General features: G+C 43.8%; 1 protein-coding gene across 1 annotated transcript in view; it reads right to left on the bottom strand.

The window, feature by feature from the left end:
• Window positions 1-16,532, bottom strand: part of SYT16 (synaptotagmin 16) — a 36,901-nt gene extending 20,369 nt beyond the window's left edge. The window contains exon 1 of the mRNA XM_053946753.1: window positions 15,977-16,532. Within this exon, the coding sequence (XP_053802728.1) occupies window positions 15,977-16,532 (556 nt within the window). The remainder of the gene's footprint in view (window positions 1-15,976) is intronic.
• Between the last annotated feature and the right edge of the window lie 585 nt (window positions 16,533-17,117).

Here is a 17,117-nt window from a genome sequence, read left to right as displayed (position 1 = left end):
ATCTGAACTTTAATTAGCCAAGACTCCCTGCAGAGCAATAGCAGACAGTTCTAAGATTAAGGGCAGATAGTACTGTACAATGAAAAAGTGTGATTTTTCTTAAGAATCCTGTCTCCCAAACTTTCCCTTTCAGGTCACATGTTCACAACCCAAGAAGGAGGCAAGGGGGATAGTGGGTAGCAGAAATCACCAGTAAATCAGAAAAGCTTGGGTTGGAGAACTGGCTGTGAAAAAACTGTCAGATGAAAGGATGAGCATGACCTCCCAGAAGAACCCTAACAGGAACTGGGCTATAGAAGCCTCTCTCCAAAGATACAGGAATGCTTGGCACATCAAACACTGAAAACCAGGCTGGAAAAATATTGTGCAGTCCCTCCTCACATTGGCAGGCAAATGTTCTGGCTAATTTACAGTATCTTTCTTTTTTTTTTTTTTTTTTTTCAATGACACACAATCTCTCAGTTCTATGAATCATTATATTTTGCCAAAGGAATGTCTTGAGAGGTCTCATCGCTTCCTAAAATCCACTGCCAGTGTTAAAAGATAGGGACTGGTAGATCTTGCTAAATTAACACCACACTGTTCATTAACCAGCAAGAACCACGGATGAAGAATTTATGTGTGCCTGTTACCTGTGCTGGCCAAGGGTGTGTTTGCTATGTGAACTCTAAGGAATCACTTTGCTTCCATGCAAAAAATAAAATTAAAATTAAAAAAAAAAGCATGTATTTTCTTTGAAAGAAATGAGATCCCTTCTTTAAACTGTATATAAACTCATGATGAAAGTTAAGAACCTGTTTAAATATAGTCCAGAGGAAGAAAGGATTTCAGTATGGACCTGGGTACCTCTGGACTTGAAATCCTTCTAGCTACAAGCAGTGATTTTTCAAACCCCTCTTCCCAAAAGACAGCAGAGCTATGGCTTAGTGGGCCTGAGGAATATGTGCCCTCACACAGCAGCAATTCTCTTGCCTGGCCCCTGCTACAGCCCCAGTTCCAAACCACTCTGCAGTACCCCTGCACCCTTTGCACTGAGACAAACCCACAGGGAAACCAAGCAGTGCTCTTGCCCCCGGTAATTTAGAGATTAGCCACCAAAAGAGTGCTAAAAAACTTCCTAGAAGAGCCTCAAAGGAGCAGAATCATTATGCAATTACAATAAATCTAAACAAAAATGGCCTGTAAATTTTAGGGGTTAAAGAGAAAAAGGATCTTAAATTTCAAGTGACATTATGCAATCAGGCCAAGATTGTTTAATTTACCACATGCTGGGTAATAGCCTGAGAAGGCTCCATGTTTCCAGAGCTAAAATAGGCTCTTTATTAACAGGGTGATTTGCAGAGAGGCTGTGGGTAGAGCTGGCATTCGAGCCGAGCCCGTTCAACTCCCCACAGCATCCTCCAAACACTTCCTTCATGCTGTGAGCACTCCAGGATCTATTCAGGTTACTACAAAGATTTTTTAGCAGGTGAAAAGTTAAAGCTAAATGAGTCCAAAATGCAGATTGTCATGACAGTGAAAACAGAAACACAGGGTCAAGGAAACTCTCCTGTAAGAGCACGGTGTGAGAAGACTCTGCCGTATGCCAAGTCTGAGTGGGAGAGAAGTTATTCAGGGCTCTCCAAGATGCTCAGCTTTGCTCTGTGCCTCAGTTTGCTATAGATTTTGGATTATGTAAGAAATGAAAACTACCAGCAGTACGTGTAAAAGGTCTGTTAAGAGCACACAAGGAGAAGAGACATCTCAGGCAAAGTCTGAACATTCCATGATCCCAGTCAGGACTCAGCACTTCCTAAAGGTCCTTCATCTTCCCACCCAGAGGATCTGCTCAGCTGGAACAGTGTGTGATACACCCTTGGGGCACAGTGATGGCTTTACATCCACAAATCTTTGTTTTGTGATTTAGGCACCAGCTAGGTACCTCTGAAAATAAAAGTAAGAGCAACTCTGTACTATGTTGTACCAGAAGAGCTAGATGGAGAGACAGATCTTCAAATGATCTAATTGGAGGCTGCATTAAATTCAAGCAATTATATTTCAAAATTAAAACATTCTATTGAGCTAAAAACAACGGGTACTTTTATGGCTCTTCCCTCCAATGAACTTCTCCAGATTTTAGAATATGTTCAGGCCAATTTTCTAAATAGCTATGTTTTTAAATGCATTTCATCTCTGTTTGTATAAAAGAGTCATTAAATTAGTCCATGGAAGATCATAAAATTCTTCCTTTCTGTGCCATAAATTTTTAGTTTCTGTCATTGCCTGACATTTGGCGTATGTGCTGGCAAATGATACAGCATAATTCATTCAATGTTCACCTTGTGTTTGTGAAATTGTTACAAAAGGAAACATTCAGCTTCTGCTAAAAGGCTTGCTAAAGAGATGACTTATGTGGCACAGATAAAAAATAATTACAACCAAGTTCTGAAGTCTTTACTCTGGAAAAATTTCCAATAAAAATCCCTGAGAATCCCTGTGGGTTAAGGAAACAGAATTCAATAACAATATGCAATTAATGGAAGGATCTTAATGGACTTCATCAAGTCTTGGACCTGGATGCTTCCCTCTAAGTATTTTAGCTGCAGGTAAAATCAGGAAATCTAGTTTAATAAGAGAGAATGGAAGAACTAGGACTTGTTCTCCACAGCAAAAGAACCTCTCTGTGTTGAGGCTACAGATCTCAGACTCCAGCTTCTTTAACCTTCTTCCATGCAAGCAGCACCTCTGCATCCAGACACCTCTGTCCTGTGCTCCTTGCGGCTGCAGGGCAAGTGGCTGAATTTGGGTCTACACTCCACACCTACTTTTTATTCAGATACTTCTGATCAAAAACTATGTGACCATGACACAGAGGTCTCAGACTGCCTAATCACTTCATGGTTATTGCCTGAACATGCTGCCTGTTCATCCTCCTCCCTGTATCTGTTCACTGGGAGACAAACACAACTCAGGCTTTAGACAGCCTCCTGCTCCTGGCCAAGAAGCCAGAGGACACTTCTGACTCTCAGGTGCATCCTCTGGGGAGAAAAAGTCACCAAGGATTTAGGGAGGACTGGGGCATAGACATGAGAAGCACCTGCTTCTTCAAACCTCTGGAAAGCTCGATGATGTCATTTTGTATCAGCAACATTTACATATTATTAGACCCTGCTCAACTCTGCATGTTAACCTATTTTTTTAATGAAGATATTTAACAGAGAAAAACACAAAGTCACAACACACAGAAGAACCTTGTAAAATCATTTGCATGTGCTAAGACAAAGTAGTAAACAAAGGACTTGAAAACTTTTTCCTGCTTCCATTCCCCTGCAACCCCTGCTAAGGTGGGGAGAGAACTTTTGTGCAAAAAAAGCAACTCAGATGTAACCTGCTCAGGGTAGCATCACGAACACATAAATATGGCACGTGGCTAACAGGCACTGCTGGCTCCATCTGCCAGCAGCAGACGAGCTCAGGAGACCAATGTAAATGATAACCTTTAAAAGTGAAGATAAGGTAGCTGAGCACGTCCCCGTGCTGCCCTTGCCATCCTGCTGCCATCACGTGCGTGGGACACGGCTGATCAGTGCTCAGCACCCTGCAGATGGGGGAAGGAGGGCTCAGGACATGTTCTAGATTCTTGGCCTGCCTTGGTCAGGATGGAAACACAGACATTTTGCTGATGTCCCTGCCAGCAGCACCGGGGGAGCACAGCAGGGTGCTGGGAGCAGTGGGACAGCAGCAGTCACTGTGCACGCAGGGGTTTGTGTGTGAACAGCCCAGCTGGGAGCGTGCTCAGGCCACTGCTCCATCTGCAGCACCAAGGGCATGGTTTGGTTGCCAAGACTCACTTTGATAGTCTCCATGGCAAACCCCAGCAGCTGAGCAAACAGGTGGAGAGGGAGGCTCTCCCGTTTTGGGAGGGAAAGCCAACTTTTCCTCCACCTCGAACCTAACATCAGCCTCAGGTGAGGAAACGGGGACCTGCTTTTACACACTCTGCTAGGTCTATTAAAAATCTGAAGTATAAACTTAATGGTAAGTGCTGTCACAGCTCCATAAATCTGCCTGCTGCTGCATAGGAGGCAGCACTCCTCTCCCAGGACAGAGCACCAAGTCCAGCTGATCCCACTGAAGCCAATTCCTTCCATGCCACCACACTGGTAGGTTTGACCCTCTGGTCTGGTGTGCCACAGTTTGACAACAAGCCTGCTCTTCCTGCTGGAAAACTGCTCTCAACTGAAGGAAAAAAGCTGTGTTCCTATTCTGATAAAAGTGAAAAATTAGTTTGTAAATGGTCGGTGAACAGCTGTCATAAAGTTTGATTACTTTTATGCAAGCTATTAAAAATAACCTTCCTTGAAATTTTCTTGGAGAAAAAATATTTCAAGCTGTAACAACCCCATGGCCTAAATGTGATCCAGTCAAATAATCAAAACACATAAAAATAAACATTCCTTTTCAGCCTAATACCTGCATTTCTACCTGCAGCTCATGTAAGCTCTACCAAATGTATCCAATTGCTCAGCAAATGCTATAAAGTTCTATTAATATGTGTATATCTTTTGGGTGATTAGGATAAAAATAAAAAATTATCCCAGTTTAACCAAAAGTCCACATTTCAGCTTTCATTCTCACATTTCAGCACATTCTCAACTTTCTAAAAATCGTGTGTAAAACAACATCTTTAGTAATTAAACCAAACCTTTCACCATTTTCTCAAACATTAAAATCCTGGGTCCATGGGCATGAGGCTGTAAACTTAGATAAATGTGCCTTAACATAATGTGAAATTCTGATTATTACAAGAAATTTTGCAAAGGCCACGTGGATGCAGGATTCCTGGACAGCTCCTGTCAGGGCACTGACCCACCTGCAACCCCCTACAAAACACAGCAGAGCCTTTTTCCTTAGAGAGGAGGAGAAGGGTGCAGGGATGGAGGAGAGAAGCTTGGCATGGTGTGATATATTATTGGCTGCTTGACTTTGATTTCAACTTCCCCAATCCCCAAGGCACGACTGCATCACTTGTTATGACAGTGGCTGCTATTCCTCACAAACATTTGGAAGCACACAGGCTAATTAAACGGTGGCACTGGGGAATCTGCAGCAAATGCCTGATGTGCCTGCTGCTGAATCGCTGCCTGAGCAGCCGACAGCTCCCTGTCAACTTAATATCTCTGTATTAATAACAGTAACTTAACCCAGGGGAGAGGAAAACCATCACCATTCAAACACACAAGTGGCCTGATTAGCAAAGGACAAGGGGGAAGCATTTTCTACATCACCATGGAAACTTAAATAAAGGGCCCATAATTACAATCTAAATTCTGGAAAGATAATGAATACATCTTGAGATCTGCAGATGTTGTGTAGCATATACATATTTCTAGCAACTTCAACTCAATTACTTCTATGCAGCATCTGTTTTACAAATCAACTTCCCACTGCTCATAACGAGGCATGTGGGATTTTTAATTTTTTTTTTTTTTTCTCCCAGAGGAGACGGTGGGGGAAGAAGAAGGGTGACCTCTTTTTTCTGGCAAGGTATTTCAAACCACCAGTATTTATTTAGAAATTTCAAACACCCAGTCAGTTACAAAGTTAGCTTACAGACATCCAAATAGACCAAGCTAAAATGCATGAAATAAATAATTCAAGAATTCACTGCAGTGTTACCAAGTAGAAAGAACAACTTATCATTTGCTCCAAGCTTACCCAAGGAAAAGAAAATTACTGAATACAATACATCATGTAGGTGTGAAATACAGAGGTACTGCATACATCCTGTCTGCCTGCTTGTTAAAAAACAACATACGAGTCATTTTGTCTGAACAATGGAAACTTTGCAAATGTCAAATTTCTGGTTTTCCTATGCATTTAATGCTGCCTTTGTGCGTCCACTTTTGTCTTAGAGATTTTTGATTCTGCTCTACAGAAGTCAGTGAGAGTTTCAATGGGAACATCACCAAGCCCTGAAGGAAGCAGGAGTAGTAACAAAAAAATGCATTTGATCACATAACCAAGACAATATCAGTACATCTATGCATAATGCATACACTCAGAGCATCCCAGGAGCACTCACTGCCGTGTGCTTTGCTTTTACAGAAGCAGTCACACAGGCCTGGCCTTAAAATTTTCATGATCAGGATGACAGAGAGGAACAGTGATCTGCAACAGCTCCTACCTCAGCAAAACACAGAACTGTGCACAGAAAAAAAAGCTTTTCTTTGGGGAACTGGAAAGGTCGGTGGCAAACAAGGGACTTGTTAAAGATTCTCAGAAAAGGGAGGAACATTTTGTACAGGGAACATGCAGCAACACCCGTGGAGTTGCTCCTATCAATTCCTAGGTGGCTGCAGCTCTGTAGTAGTTTTCAACCTGGAGCCTTCATCCTGCTTTTGCTGTCAGCTGGGAATTCAAACCGGTGCACAAAGTAACAGACTGACTTAGGAGCAGGGCACCCAATCCAAGCCATTCCCTTAGATCCAAAATGTCTTAAAAAATGCAGACCCATGCTTCTACACGCTGGCAGGACACCCCTGACTAACACCCACTGGTCATTTACTGCCGAGCAGGATTTCTCCTTGCACCATCCCTGTGTGTTTTCACCCCTTCCTGCCAGGTCTAACAGCCAGGGAATATTTGGTGTCCAGTGCTAAAGGAGAGGATTGCCCCTCTCTGCTGAGTGTCAACAGACAGTGCCCTGCTTTTGCCTCTCCATCTGTCCTCACTCCATGACCAAACCAACTAGGAAGCTCCCCAAGGTGAGTTTATTTGGGTGTTTGCATGTGATACAGGTGGAGAGGATCACAGCTTGGAAGGCTTTGTACCCGGGGATATTTACAACAAAAATAATCTTTAAGAAAAGAGAACAAAACAGCAAAAAAGAGAGTAATCAGGGGGAAAAAAAAGGACATTTTTTGGCTCTAACCACCTCTACAGTGAAACAATACAGCAGTCAGAGCACTACACCCCAATTCTGCACACAGCTGTGCAAAGAAATAGAGGACTGCCCACAGAAAACAGCATGTAAAACCAGCATATTTTCCTGTTGTTTCTTTCCTACTCCCAAAATTGGATTTTAAAAATAGGAACATGGGATTCCACATCAAACTGGCTCTCACTGTGCTGCCTAATGTTCTTCCATAGCTGTAGGAAATGGCAGCCAAGAAGCTGAACCACAATCATCCCTGATTTTCCCAATCACCTACTTTACATCTTACATGTGGAGCAAAAATGAGTCAGGCTTCATTTATTCTACTGGGTTCTATTAGCACAGGCCCAGGATTTCTGCAGAAGTGGAAGAAAAAAAGAGATTACACGCTGTAGGAGACACTACTAAGCCAGGAAAATCCCTGGTGTGGATGCAGTTGCATCCATGAGTCAGCTTGCACCTCCCTGACGGCTCAGGTTGGGTTGTGTGCAGGAAACATGCAGCTGCAGAGGCAGAAAAGCAGCTTCTGTCAGTAGATGTTGTTTTACACTGCAGGGCACAGGTGGAGCTGAGTGTGCCCTGGGCTGTGGGGCTGGAAATGCTCATGGGCTCAGAAACTAAACACACTGCTGGATGCCAATGGCTGGTGGAGTAAAAAGCACTGTCCTTTCCTTCCAACAAAAAAAAAAAAAAAGAAATTTCCCCTCACTGTTATTATTTTTATAACCATTTTACCATTTTCCTGGTAGTTTTCGTACCATAATGGGTTGAATTCCTTCAGGTTACCCATCCATCATGTCTTCTATTTGTTTGGCTTGGATATGAACTTGCTCCAATGCAAGGCAATCAGTTCCTAAACCTCCTCCAGTATGTTTAAGGAAGTTTCTCTGGATTGGCACTCGTTACTTTCAGCTAGCAGAAATCAAACTGGCCAAGGAAACATCCAGAAAACTCAGGTCACTGACTTTGCTCCTCTCCAAAGCTGTTTCACCACACCACAGGAGACCCAGGGTATGCACACACCATTCCCAGCACCCAACCATCAGCTTCACACCCACAAGCCTTTGTTTGCTGATCAACAGTGTGGAAATGAACTCCCTCGAAAAGATATTTGTTTGGATTTGGTGCAGAAAACAACTGCACTGCAACAAGGCAGATATTTATTTTCCCACTGATTTTTCTAATTGAAACTTTGTTTGCTGCCAAAGCATTGATTCACCACAGTCCCCCTTTACTGTAACACCACAGCATTCCTGGGAAAATCACCAGCTTTGGGAGCAGCAGTGAGTGGGGATGTGGTGCAAGAGTCACATGTCTTCAGGACTGAACCTGTTATCCAAAAGGGACAACCTTGTCCTCCTGCCCCTCCCCTCTTCCCTTTGTTTTTGTTTTAGCAATCACATGGCCAACTCACCTGGCTCCAAAGTAACAGGGAAGGGGGCTGCTGGCTCTTGTTTGAAGCAAGAGGCTGGGCTGAGTCATGGGAAGCAGCTCAGCTGTGTGATAGGGGAAGGATGTTGTATTTCAGCTGCAGTTTTACATCAATAAGTGGCAATTGCAAAACTCAGGCCCAAGGGGTTTGTAGCTACATTATTTATGGCAGTAAGTCTAACCCCCAAACTGACCTTGAGACACAGAACTCCAGCAAAACACAGGGCTCTCATTAATCCAAATCCAGGGCTTTCTCTCCACACCACCAGTCTCATTATTTGCTAGAAAATGCTCCCATAACAATGATGCTGTATAGACTGCACAGGTTTGAATCCCTCTCAGTCTGAGGAGGTAAATTCCTCCAAACACCCAGCTTGTGGGGGCAAGTCCTCATGAGTCCCTCCAGGGATGCTTCATCTCACAGGGGTACTGAGTTCTTGAGTCAAAGTACCTGCCTGGACATGAGGGAACTCTTAGGTGGTGCAAGGATGCCATGAGAGCATCAACTATTTTCATGGACATGGGAAGGGATTTTCTACAGATTTTGCTGTGGGCTGACTTAAGATTCAACCCAAATCATTCTTGTTGGTCTGCACATAGGTACTGATGAAGTGTCCCTTAGTCCATCTGTGGAAATTGCATGAGAATCACACAAACAGCACCTGTGGAGGTACAGCCCAACCACACCTTCCTCATTACCTGCAAGATTCCCAAAGCCCAACAGTGACATTCCCTGTCTAAAACTACACAGTTTTACCTCCATGACTGTAATCTCCGTATTTGCTTTCATTGCAGAAAATTAATTTTCCCCTTGGTTACTAAAACTACTTGAAGAGTCTACAAGGCCACTCAAAATGATGGTCATTACGGCAGCCAAAAATTACCTGGGCTCAAGGAAGTCATATCCACACCCCTGTCTGGCAAAGGGTGAAGATCAACACCAGCTCACTTTTTGGCAGTGATTCCCATCTTATATAAACTTAAATTAGTGGGTTTTGTGCTGTTAAGCATGGCAAAGAGGGAACAGGGACGGAATACTTGTGTTTCCACCAAGGCCTTGCAGGCCAAGCTAGCAACAACTGCAACAGAAAAGAAAAACCACACACACACATAAAAAAAAAAAAAAAAAAAGACAAACAGTACTAGTGTTTGTGTCAGCACACAGAAATACTATGTTCCAGCTCTGCAGAGTGCTGCTAGTATTGCCTGCACATAACCTCCACCACAACACAATGAGATCATTCACACCTGCCTCGCCTGTAGTAGGAGAGGGAAGGTGAGGAGGCAGGGTTTCTAGGAGAAAGGCAGCATTTCCCAGATGCTGCCAAGATGCTGTTTATTGGTAAATGAAGTCTCTTGAGTCCTAAACAACCTTCCCAGAGGAAGATAGAGTCGCAACTGCCATATGGAGAGTGGGAAGAGGATGTCACTTAGCAAAATGGATCAGAAAATACATGCACAAACACACACGCTCACACACAATTTGTTCTGTAACTGCATGGAATGGCAAAAGCCATTTCATCCTCTCAAATAAATCCTTCTCTATAGAGCTTATGCAACCTTCTAGATGACAAGAGCAGATGACAAGTGCTCCTGAGCAGAGCATCCTTCCCCATGCCCCCAGGGAGATGGGCACGAGGCAGCTCTGTCCACCAGACAAGGGACTTGGTGAAAACCCAAACTCCTGATCTACTGTGGGCTGACAAAGACACTGTGTCTAAAATCACTGACTGAGGATGAACAGCAATGCTGACAGGCCCAAGACAGAGCTGGCAGTGGTACCACCTTTGAGAAATTGTGGTTTGAACCACTGTTTGGCTTCACTTCCCCAGCTGTAAAGCTGACATGCTATTGTAAATGCAGGTGAACCCGCTGGGAAGAAATGATGATGTCTGACTCCAGTTCAGAAGGCTGAATGATTTCTTTATTATAACTATACTATAATACATTAATATACTATTTAAAGGAGATACTAAAACTACATACCTACTTTTCTACCATATCTAACTCACAACTCGTGACCCTCTACTGAGAGTCCAGACACAGATGGATTGGATTGGCCATCAGGCTCAAACAATCCTCACCAGAATCCAATCAAGCAATCACCCCAAGTAAACTGGGTGTGAGAACTGTGTTCTCCAAACACATTCTACATGGGAAAAACAAGGAGCAGAAATAAAAATTGTTTTCTCTTTTCTTCCTCTGTGCTGCTGTATGAAAAATCCTGAAAGAAAGAAATGTGCTTGCCACAACACGCCACAATCCACCCTCCTTCTGGGGCTGTTGTGTTCTCTCATCTCCACTCACATGTGACATCCCGCGTGAAGATCCCTCATAATTTGGAAATTTGAAGAGACAGAACTGCAAAGGAATACTCTAAATACATGTAGGAATATTGTACCACCTTGTCAAGGACAAAAGTCTGTGCACAAACACTTGGAGTGGTTCTGAATTTCCCAGAGAGGAAGCATTCAGTGCAAACTCACGTCTGCACTTCAGAAAGCCACGGGCTTGTATCACATTCTTCAGAGACCAGATGCATGTCCCCAGTCACATTTGTGCTTCATCCCACTCGAGCTGCCAGGAGTAGTTTCTCTGAAGTGTTTTTGTCCACTGTCTGCCTTTGCTTTCACTTCCTTAGTCTTCATGGTGGTATTGATTCAGTGTAGCCTCTTTGAATGTCCTTCTTGGAGTACAGGCACTGATTTTTATAGGGTTACATTCTGGCTAGAACACTGGCTGGCTCCATACCCAGACAGGTGATAAAATTCATAAACACTTCACTTCTCAATGTGGAGACTGGCCATCTATCTATTTTAGTCTCAAGTTCAAGCAGAAATTTAATTTATCACATAATCAACAACTTCTTCTTAAGGGTATTCCTTGTTATATGGGTTTATAGGATCTAATGAAAACCTCACTTCTTGCCTAGGATTTCCTGCCTGTATGAAGGGTCATTTACTGAGGTCAGGAGCATTCATATAGAGCAGAAAGAATAATTTCCTTTACTACAGAAATTACTGGCAAAAATCAATGACCCCTGTTAAGCTGGAGGCCAAGGTAAGTAAATGCAATAATGCTCTCTAGATTTAAAAACTCCCAGAGCCTCAGAGGTGTGCTTCCCCTCACACACGTGCTGAGGAAAACTAGCCAGCCATCTAGACAGGGGTGTCACACTTCCTGGCATTCCAAGGCCTCAAAAATTATTTTAGTGCAACTGAAATGCAGCCTTCAGCTGGCACTGAGGTCACCCAGTTGATGGAGGAGAAAAAAAATCTCTAAGGATTTCTCACAGTGGAAGTGCTGTGCTCACCTATCCATTACACCAGTGCTGTGAGCAGTGCCAGACAGCCTGGGAGACTTTCACCCCAGCACTCACTTGTGCAAAAATAGTTCAGCTCTTACTCAGAAGGCTCAGCTCTGCTGCTGGGTCTGTCCCCGTGCCTTTTCAGGGCAGTGTCTGGTGAGACTGAGAATTGAATGGTCACTTTGGCTTTTTGTTTGCAAAGGACAACAGCCCTGGGGGAGAAGTGGGTTAAAGCCCTTCCTTCCACTGCACAGTCATTGCTGTTCTTCACTTTTCTCATTATTGCTGTTTTTTCCCCTTTACATTCATGCTGGGAAACAGAATCACTGGCCACCTCCTCTACCCTTCTACTTGCAGTGCACTACTTCCAGATGTGGTTTCTTGCTCCACTGTTTGTTGGTTTGGATTTTTTTTTTCAATTCTTAAGCCAGCTGTGCAGTGATGGATCTGGCAGCCACACTCTTGCCGGCCACCCCCAGTCAGCTGAGCAGCGGCGTCTCAGCCGTGGGGGGATGCAAAGGCTGCTCTCTCCCTGCTCTGTGCTGTGAGACAGTTCCTCTGTCACAATCACCGAGGTTAAACAGTGGACAAGGGTCTGAGAGAGCAAGTTCATCTGTTTCTGCAAAATTCACAACGACACGATTTGCCACTGGTGGCAGCAATCTGCATGCACAGAAGGCTCTGCCTTGCCATCATTAACGTCTTAAGCCAAACAAACACTTGGCACTGCAATATTTCCTGCTGAGCTACCTTCTCAGTATTAAACTGTGAATCAAAAGCATACAAAAGAAAAAAAAAACCCATTAAAAAAACTTTTCCTGCATTTGTTTGAAAACTTGCTACAACTTTACTACCATCATTTAATTACAGAGCAGTACTGGGCAGCAGCCAAACCTGCACCTCGTGATTAACCTGCCTCATGGTGTCTGATGGACATTTGACTCAAGAATTTCATTGCTCAAACAATTTATTAGATCCCTAAGCCTAAAATAGGTTTTCAGTAATATATCTGCTGCTTCAGAGCCTAAGAAAATCTACTATGGGAGCCAGGAAACATTTCCTAAGAGGCAAAAAGGGGATCAAAAACATATTTGATAAAAAGGAGAAGGAATAATGATGTTTTGTAACTACAGTGTTATTTTATTTCTTCGCAGAAGCATGCTGTCAGTTTAAGAGAAGGGAACATCTATTGGATTTTGTTTTGCATCTCTTTTAAAACAAAATTATTCTCACCTAGAGCTGCAGGGCTTTTTCCCCCAAAACCAAATAAACTATATATTGGAATGACCTTGTAACAGGTTTCTGTGGCTCTTTAATCACCAGTAGCTGCTAAATGAAGCATATCTATTTTCTCTGTTACATTACTATTGGCAACCAGGTCTTCAGTAAGTGCCCAGAAATATTTCCATGGCAACAAAAAGCATTCAGCATTGCTACTGTTTTGTGCCAATTTAGCTTTAAAATATTCTATTGTGGAGAGAAATATGGTACATTAAGTGAAATAAAGTCAAGATGCAATGTTCTGAAAGAATACAAGGATAAACAGGAAACACGTATTTTGCAGAAATGGTGGGGGGGAAACCTGCCAAATGGAAGGAAAAATGTTCAAAGCTCATTTTGATGCTACTGAACAGCTTTGCTGAATGTCAGCAAGTCCATGTGTCACTTACATTGTCACTTAGGGTTAGGTAAAAAGCTAACAGAAATAAGGATACCTCGAACTTCTTCTCTTGATCATTTTAATCCATGACTGAAATTTTAAGTTGCCAGGGTATTACAGCCTCTCTGCATGTCTAGGTTACCATCAGAAGAGTTCACACTCTTGATGTTAGAGAATGAATCTAAAGGAAAAAGAGGAAATAAAGAGCTGAAAAATAAAACACAAAGAGCATGTGTGTTTTGGAAGTGAAAGTTCACTTAGAAGAGCAAAACGAGTTCTTCCACATCAAAGGGTCTGTGGAAGACATTTTCAAATCACAGTTCAGCACTTTCTCTCCCATTATACAACTTAGTTCTGAGAGAAAAAGGTATCAGTTCCCAGCCCTCTAACCCTCAAACAGCCAACTTTTGTGACTATGAAGTCTTGAGACCATTGGATGGCCCTTTGTGCAGCACATTGCAGAGATAAAAAGATTAAAGTCTGTCTGAGACCATTTGGAATGACATTCCCTAAGGTGCAAAAAGCTGTGCAATGCTCCCTGAAGTGCTTGGTGTGGAAGCAGAGAGCTCTAGGAAGCAGCACTGTAGGTGCTGGGAGCTCTGTGGGACCAGCCTTCCAGCCCACAATGGCTCCAGGAAGGTTAGGGAGATGGAAAGCAAAAAAATATGGAGAGAGCAACTTGACCAGGACCTGCTCTCATCTGGGAGAGCCGTCCAGAGGGACCCTCCCTTGAGCTGCAGGGATGGGTCACTCTGGCATCTGTCTGTCACTAAGTCTCTCACCAGGAACTCCATCTGGTCCATCTCCCACTCCTCAGAGCCCTCTTTCTCAGAGGTCCCTGCAGGTGACAAACAGTTCTGGCCAGGACAGCAGCTCATTCCTGGGCCCCATTTCCCTGAGAGCTCACCTGCTTTCCTCCCACCTTCTGTGAGCAAGGGTCCTGTGGCCCAGGGACAGGAGGCTGCCCTGGGAATGATGCCTTTGGCACCAGGCTGAGCCCCAGGATTTGCTGTGAATTGCTCCAACAGCCCCTCCTGAGGCACAGGGCTGCAGGCTCTGCAGGAGACAGGGTTGTGCCCTAGGACAGCGCTTGTCCAAGAGGATCCATGGTCCCAGCACTCCCTGAATGGACACTTTGTGCCCTGCTCCATGGCTTCTGTGCACACACTGCTCACACAAGCCAAGCACACACACAAACCCAGCCCTGCAGCACTGGCTCAGTGCCCATGGACAAGCCCTGGGGGCAGGATATTGCACAGGCAAGGTATAGGGTACCAGAAGGGAGGGGTTGGGCTCCAAGAGACACAGCTCTGAGATATCTAATCTGAGAACTGGCAATCTTTCATTTGGAATGCAAAACAAGCAGTCCCAGTTTGGGAGGCAGAACAGCTAGACCAAAAGAGCTTTTTAATTATTTACTCCCTGGCCATAGCAGAGTGAGAAATAGCAATAAAGAAAAGAGCTAATTTTGCAGTCATTAAAGAGCACCATCAAGGTTTATACCCTCTCAGTCTGATATTCCTGTTAAATACGAAAACAAACAGGCTGATCTTCCACAGTCTGCACAGAAAAGGCTAAATATGTAAGACTTCCCCAGAAACCAAGAGTGAAGAAAAGCTCCTGGTCATAATAAAACAGACATTTTCAAGAGCACTTACCACCTGCTTAAAAAAAAAAAAAATAGATATTTGAAGCCAAATTCTGTAGATCCTCAGTGAGTCTCCAGTTCTTTATAAGCTCTATATTGTAGAACCCAGTCCCCCCATCCTCTTTCCACCCTCATCCCCATTCCTAGGATGTTTGTAAAGAGCAGCTTTATGCCAACAAGACCCAAGGATGGTGTCAGCAGGATTGCAGCTTTCTTGGGTGTAGTCAGGACCTACATCTCCATCAGACCTCTGTGACCCAGGAAACCTCCAGCCACACTTGTGGTGACACTGAGTGAGCAGAAGTCATGTGGCTGAAACTCAGTCCTGGGCACAATCCCCTGAAAACACTCCTGCTGTCATTTAAAGATCAGAAGTCATAGTTAGGCCTATTTAAAACTGAAAATATCAAACTCAGTTCTCCTTCCCATAATCTCCTGCCTGCTGTCTCTTCAGTCTTGTTTGAAAAGCCTGTGGGGGCGGTGGGAGGGGAGGAAAGTGATTTGGGAGCCTTTCATCCATAAAATCATGAGATACGGCTGGCTTTTTAGCACAGCATTTCACAGCACATGGCACAGTAACATCTTGAGATTCCTGGCACAAAGAAACAAGGTTTGAGATTACATATATATATATATCTTTAATAGCAATGACGCAAAGGCAGATGGTTCTCAAAGCAAAGGCTTAAGGCTAAACATTGCCTTTGAAGGGTCCTGCTACCAGAAACTAAACAGGGAGGGAGGCAAAACACTCCTTGCTACACCAGCAGGGCCTGATTGCCTTCTAATACCCAGCATTTCACCCTGGAGATCTCCAATTCTTTCAATGAGATTAGTCTCACAAACGAAAGAAGAATTGGAAAGGTTAGATTTTTCTTTGGGATTTGGGGACTTTTGTTTTAGCTGTGGGAAACAGAGACAATACAGAACATACTGAGCAGATTAGCAACTAAATCAAATCAACAGCAGAAAAGAAAGGCCTGGAAAATGCAGTCAGGGTGCGTGCCAGCTGCTTACCTGTACAGTGTGCGGTGCCATTAGCACTGTTTAAGGAGCCACCCAAGCTGAGGCTGTGCTCATGAGCTCCCATCCTCCAAGAGGGCTCACCTTCTTCCTCAGCAATGGGAGGAAGCCGATCAACAGGCTGGAGATCTTCGCTCATCCAGTAGGATCCATTGGCTGTCAAGGTCCTGCTGCTTTCAACGTGCTGCTCTGGCAAGGTGCTGGTGTTTTTAACCCGGTTTTGCCTCTGTGGACCTGTTTCAGAGCCGTGAGGGAGGTTTTGTGGCGCAAGATCAGGGCCTCCGATGTAACTGTCTTCTCTAGGATAGAAATAGTCCTCATCCCAAAGGTCCAGGTCTCGTTCATCATCTGATTCCTCAGAATAATCCTCATAAACGCCTCCATTATTCTCCAAGTCCTGGGTCCTTTCTCCTTCTGGCTTACGACCCACTCCACTCAAATTCAGCAGAGAGGCAGATATGGAGTCTCCTGCTTGTTGGATGGCTTCGTATACTTGAGACATCCAAGAAGACAGTGGCTGGAGGAAATTCTGAGCAGCCTCAGAAGCCATGTTTAACACTATGCCAGTGTCTGGTGATCAGTTGTTCAGCTTTGCCAGCGTGTCACTTACAATTCAGGGAGCTGCAGAATAAGCACCATAAGAAATTACTGTAAATTGCTTGTCCATCAACACCTGTCGACACACTATCTATGTAAGATGACTAGAACTGAGAGGGGGAAATGGAAAAAGCACTTCTACCCATCGAGAATATCACTAGAAATCCAGAAATGATGGACAAATTGCACATATTCCTGCAGAGATCTGGAAAGCTTTTATTCAATTGCTAAACCTTAGATAAAAATAAGAACACAGAACCTTGGAACACAAGTAACTTTTTGAAGTACACACAGTCTGGTTACAGCTGTCAACAGACCTAGGGAAAAAAGGTACAAAACAACTTGGAATCAAAAATCTCAAATAACCTCCTGGCCCCAATTTCCTTAGCATTAGCATGACCAGGTGAGAAAACTGAAGGGAGGAGAATTTGGGGAGAATTATGTTTTGAATGATGAAAATGACAGGCCTAAAACTTGCAGTACCAGGCCATGGCAGACAAGCATCTCAAATGCTTTGCTCCAGAAAAGCTATGAAGAA

The sequence above is a fragment of the Vidua chalybeata genome, chromosome 6 (genome assembly GCF_026979565.1).
Source record: "Vidua chalybeata isolate OUT-0048 chromosome 6, bVidCha1 merged haplotype, whole genome shotgun sequence".
Taxonomy (NCBI): Eukaryota; Metazoa; Chordata; class Aves; order Passeriformes; family Viduidae; genus Vidua; species Vidua chalybeata.
This window is presented reverse-complemented; position numbering and strand designations above follow the sequence as displayed.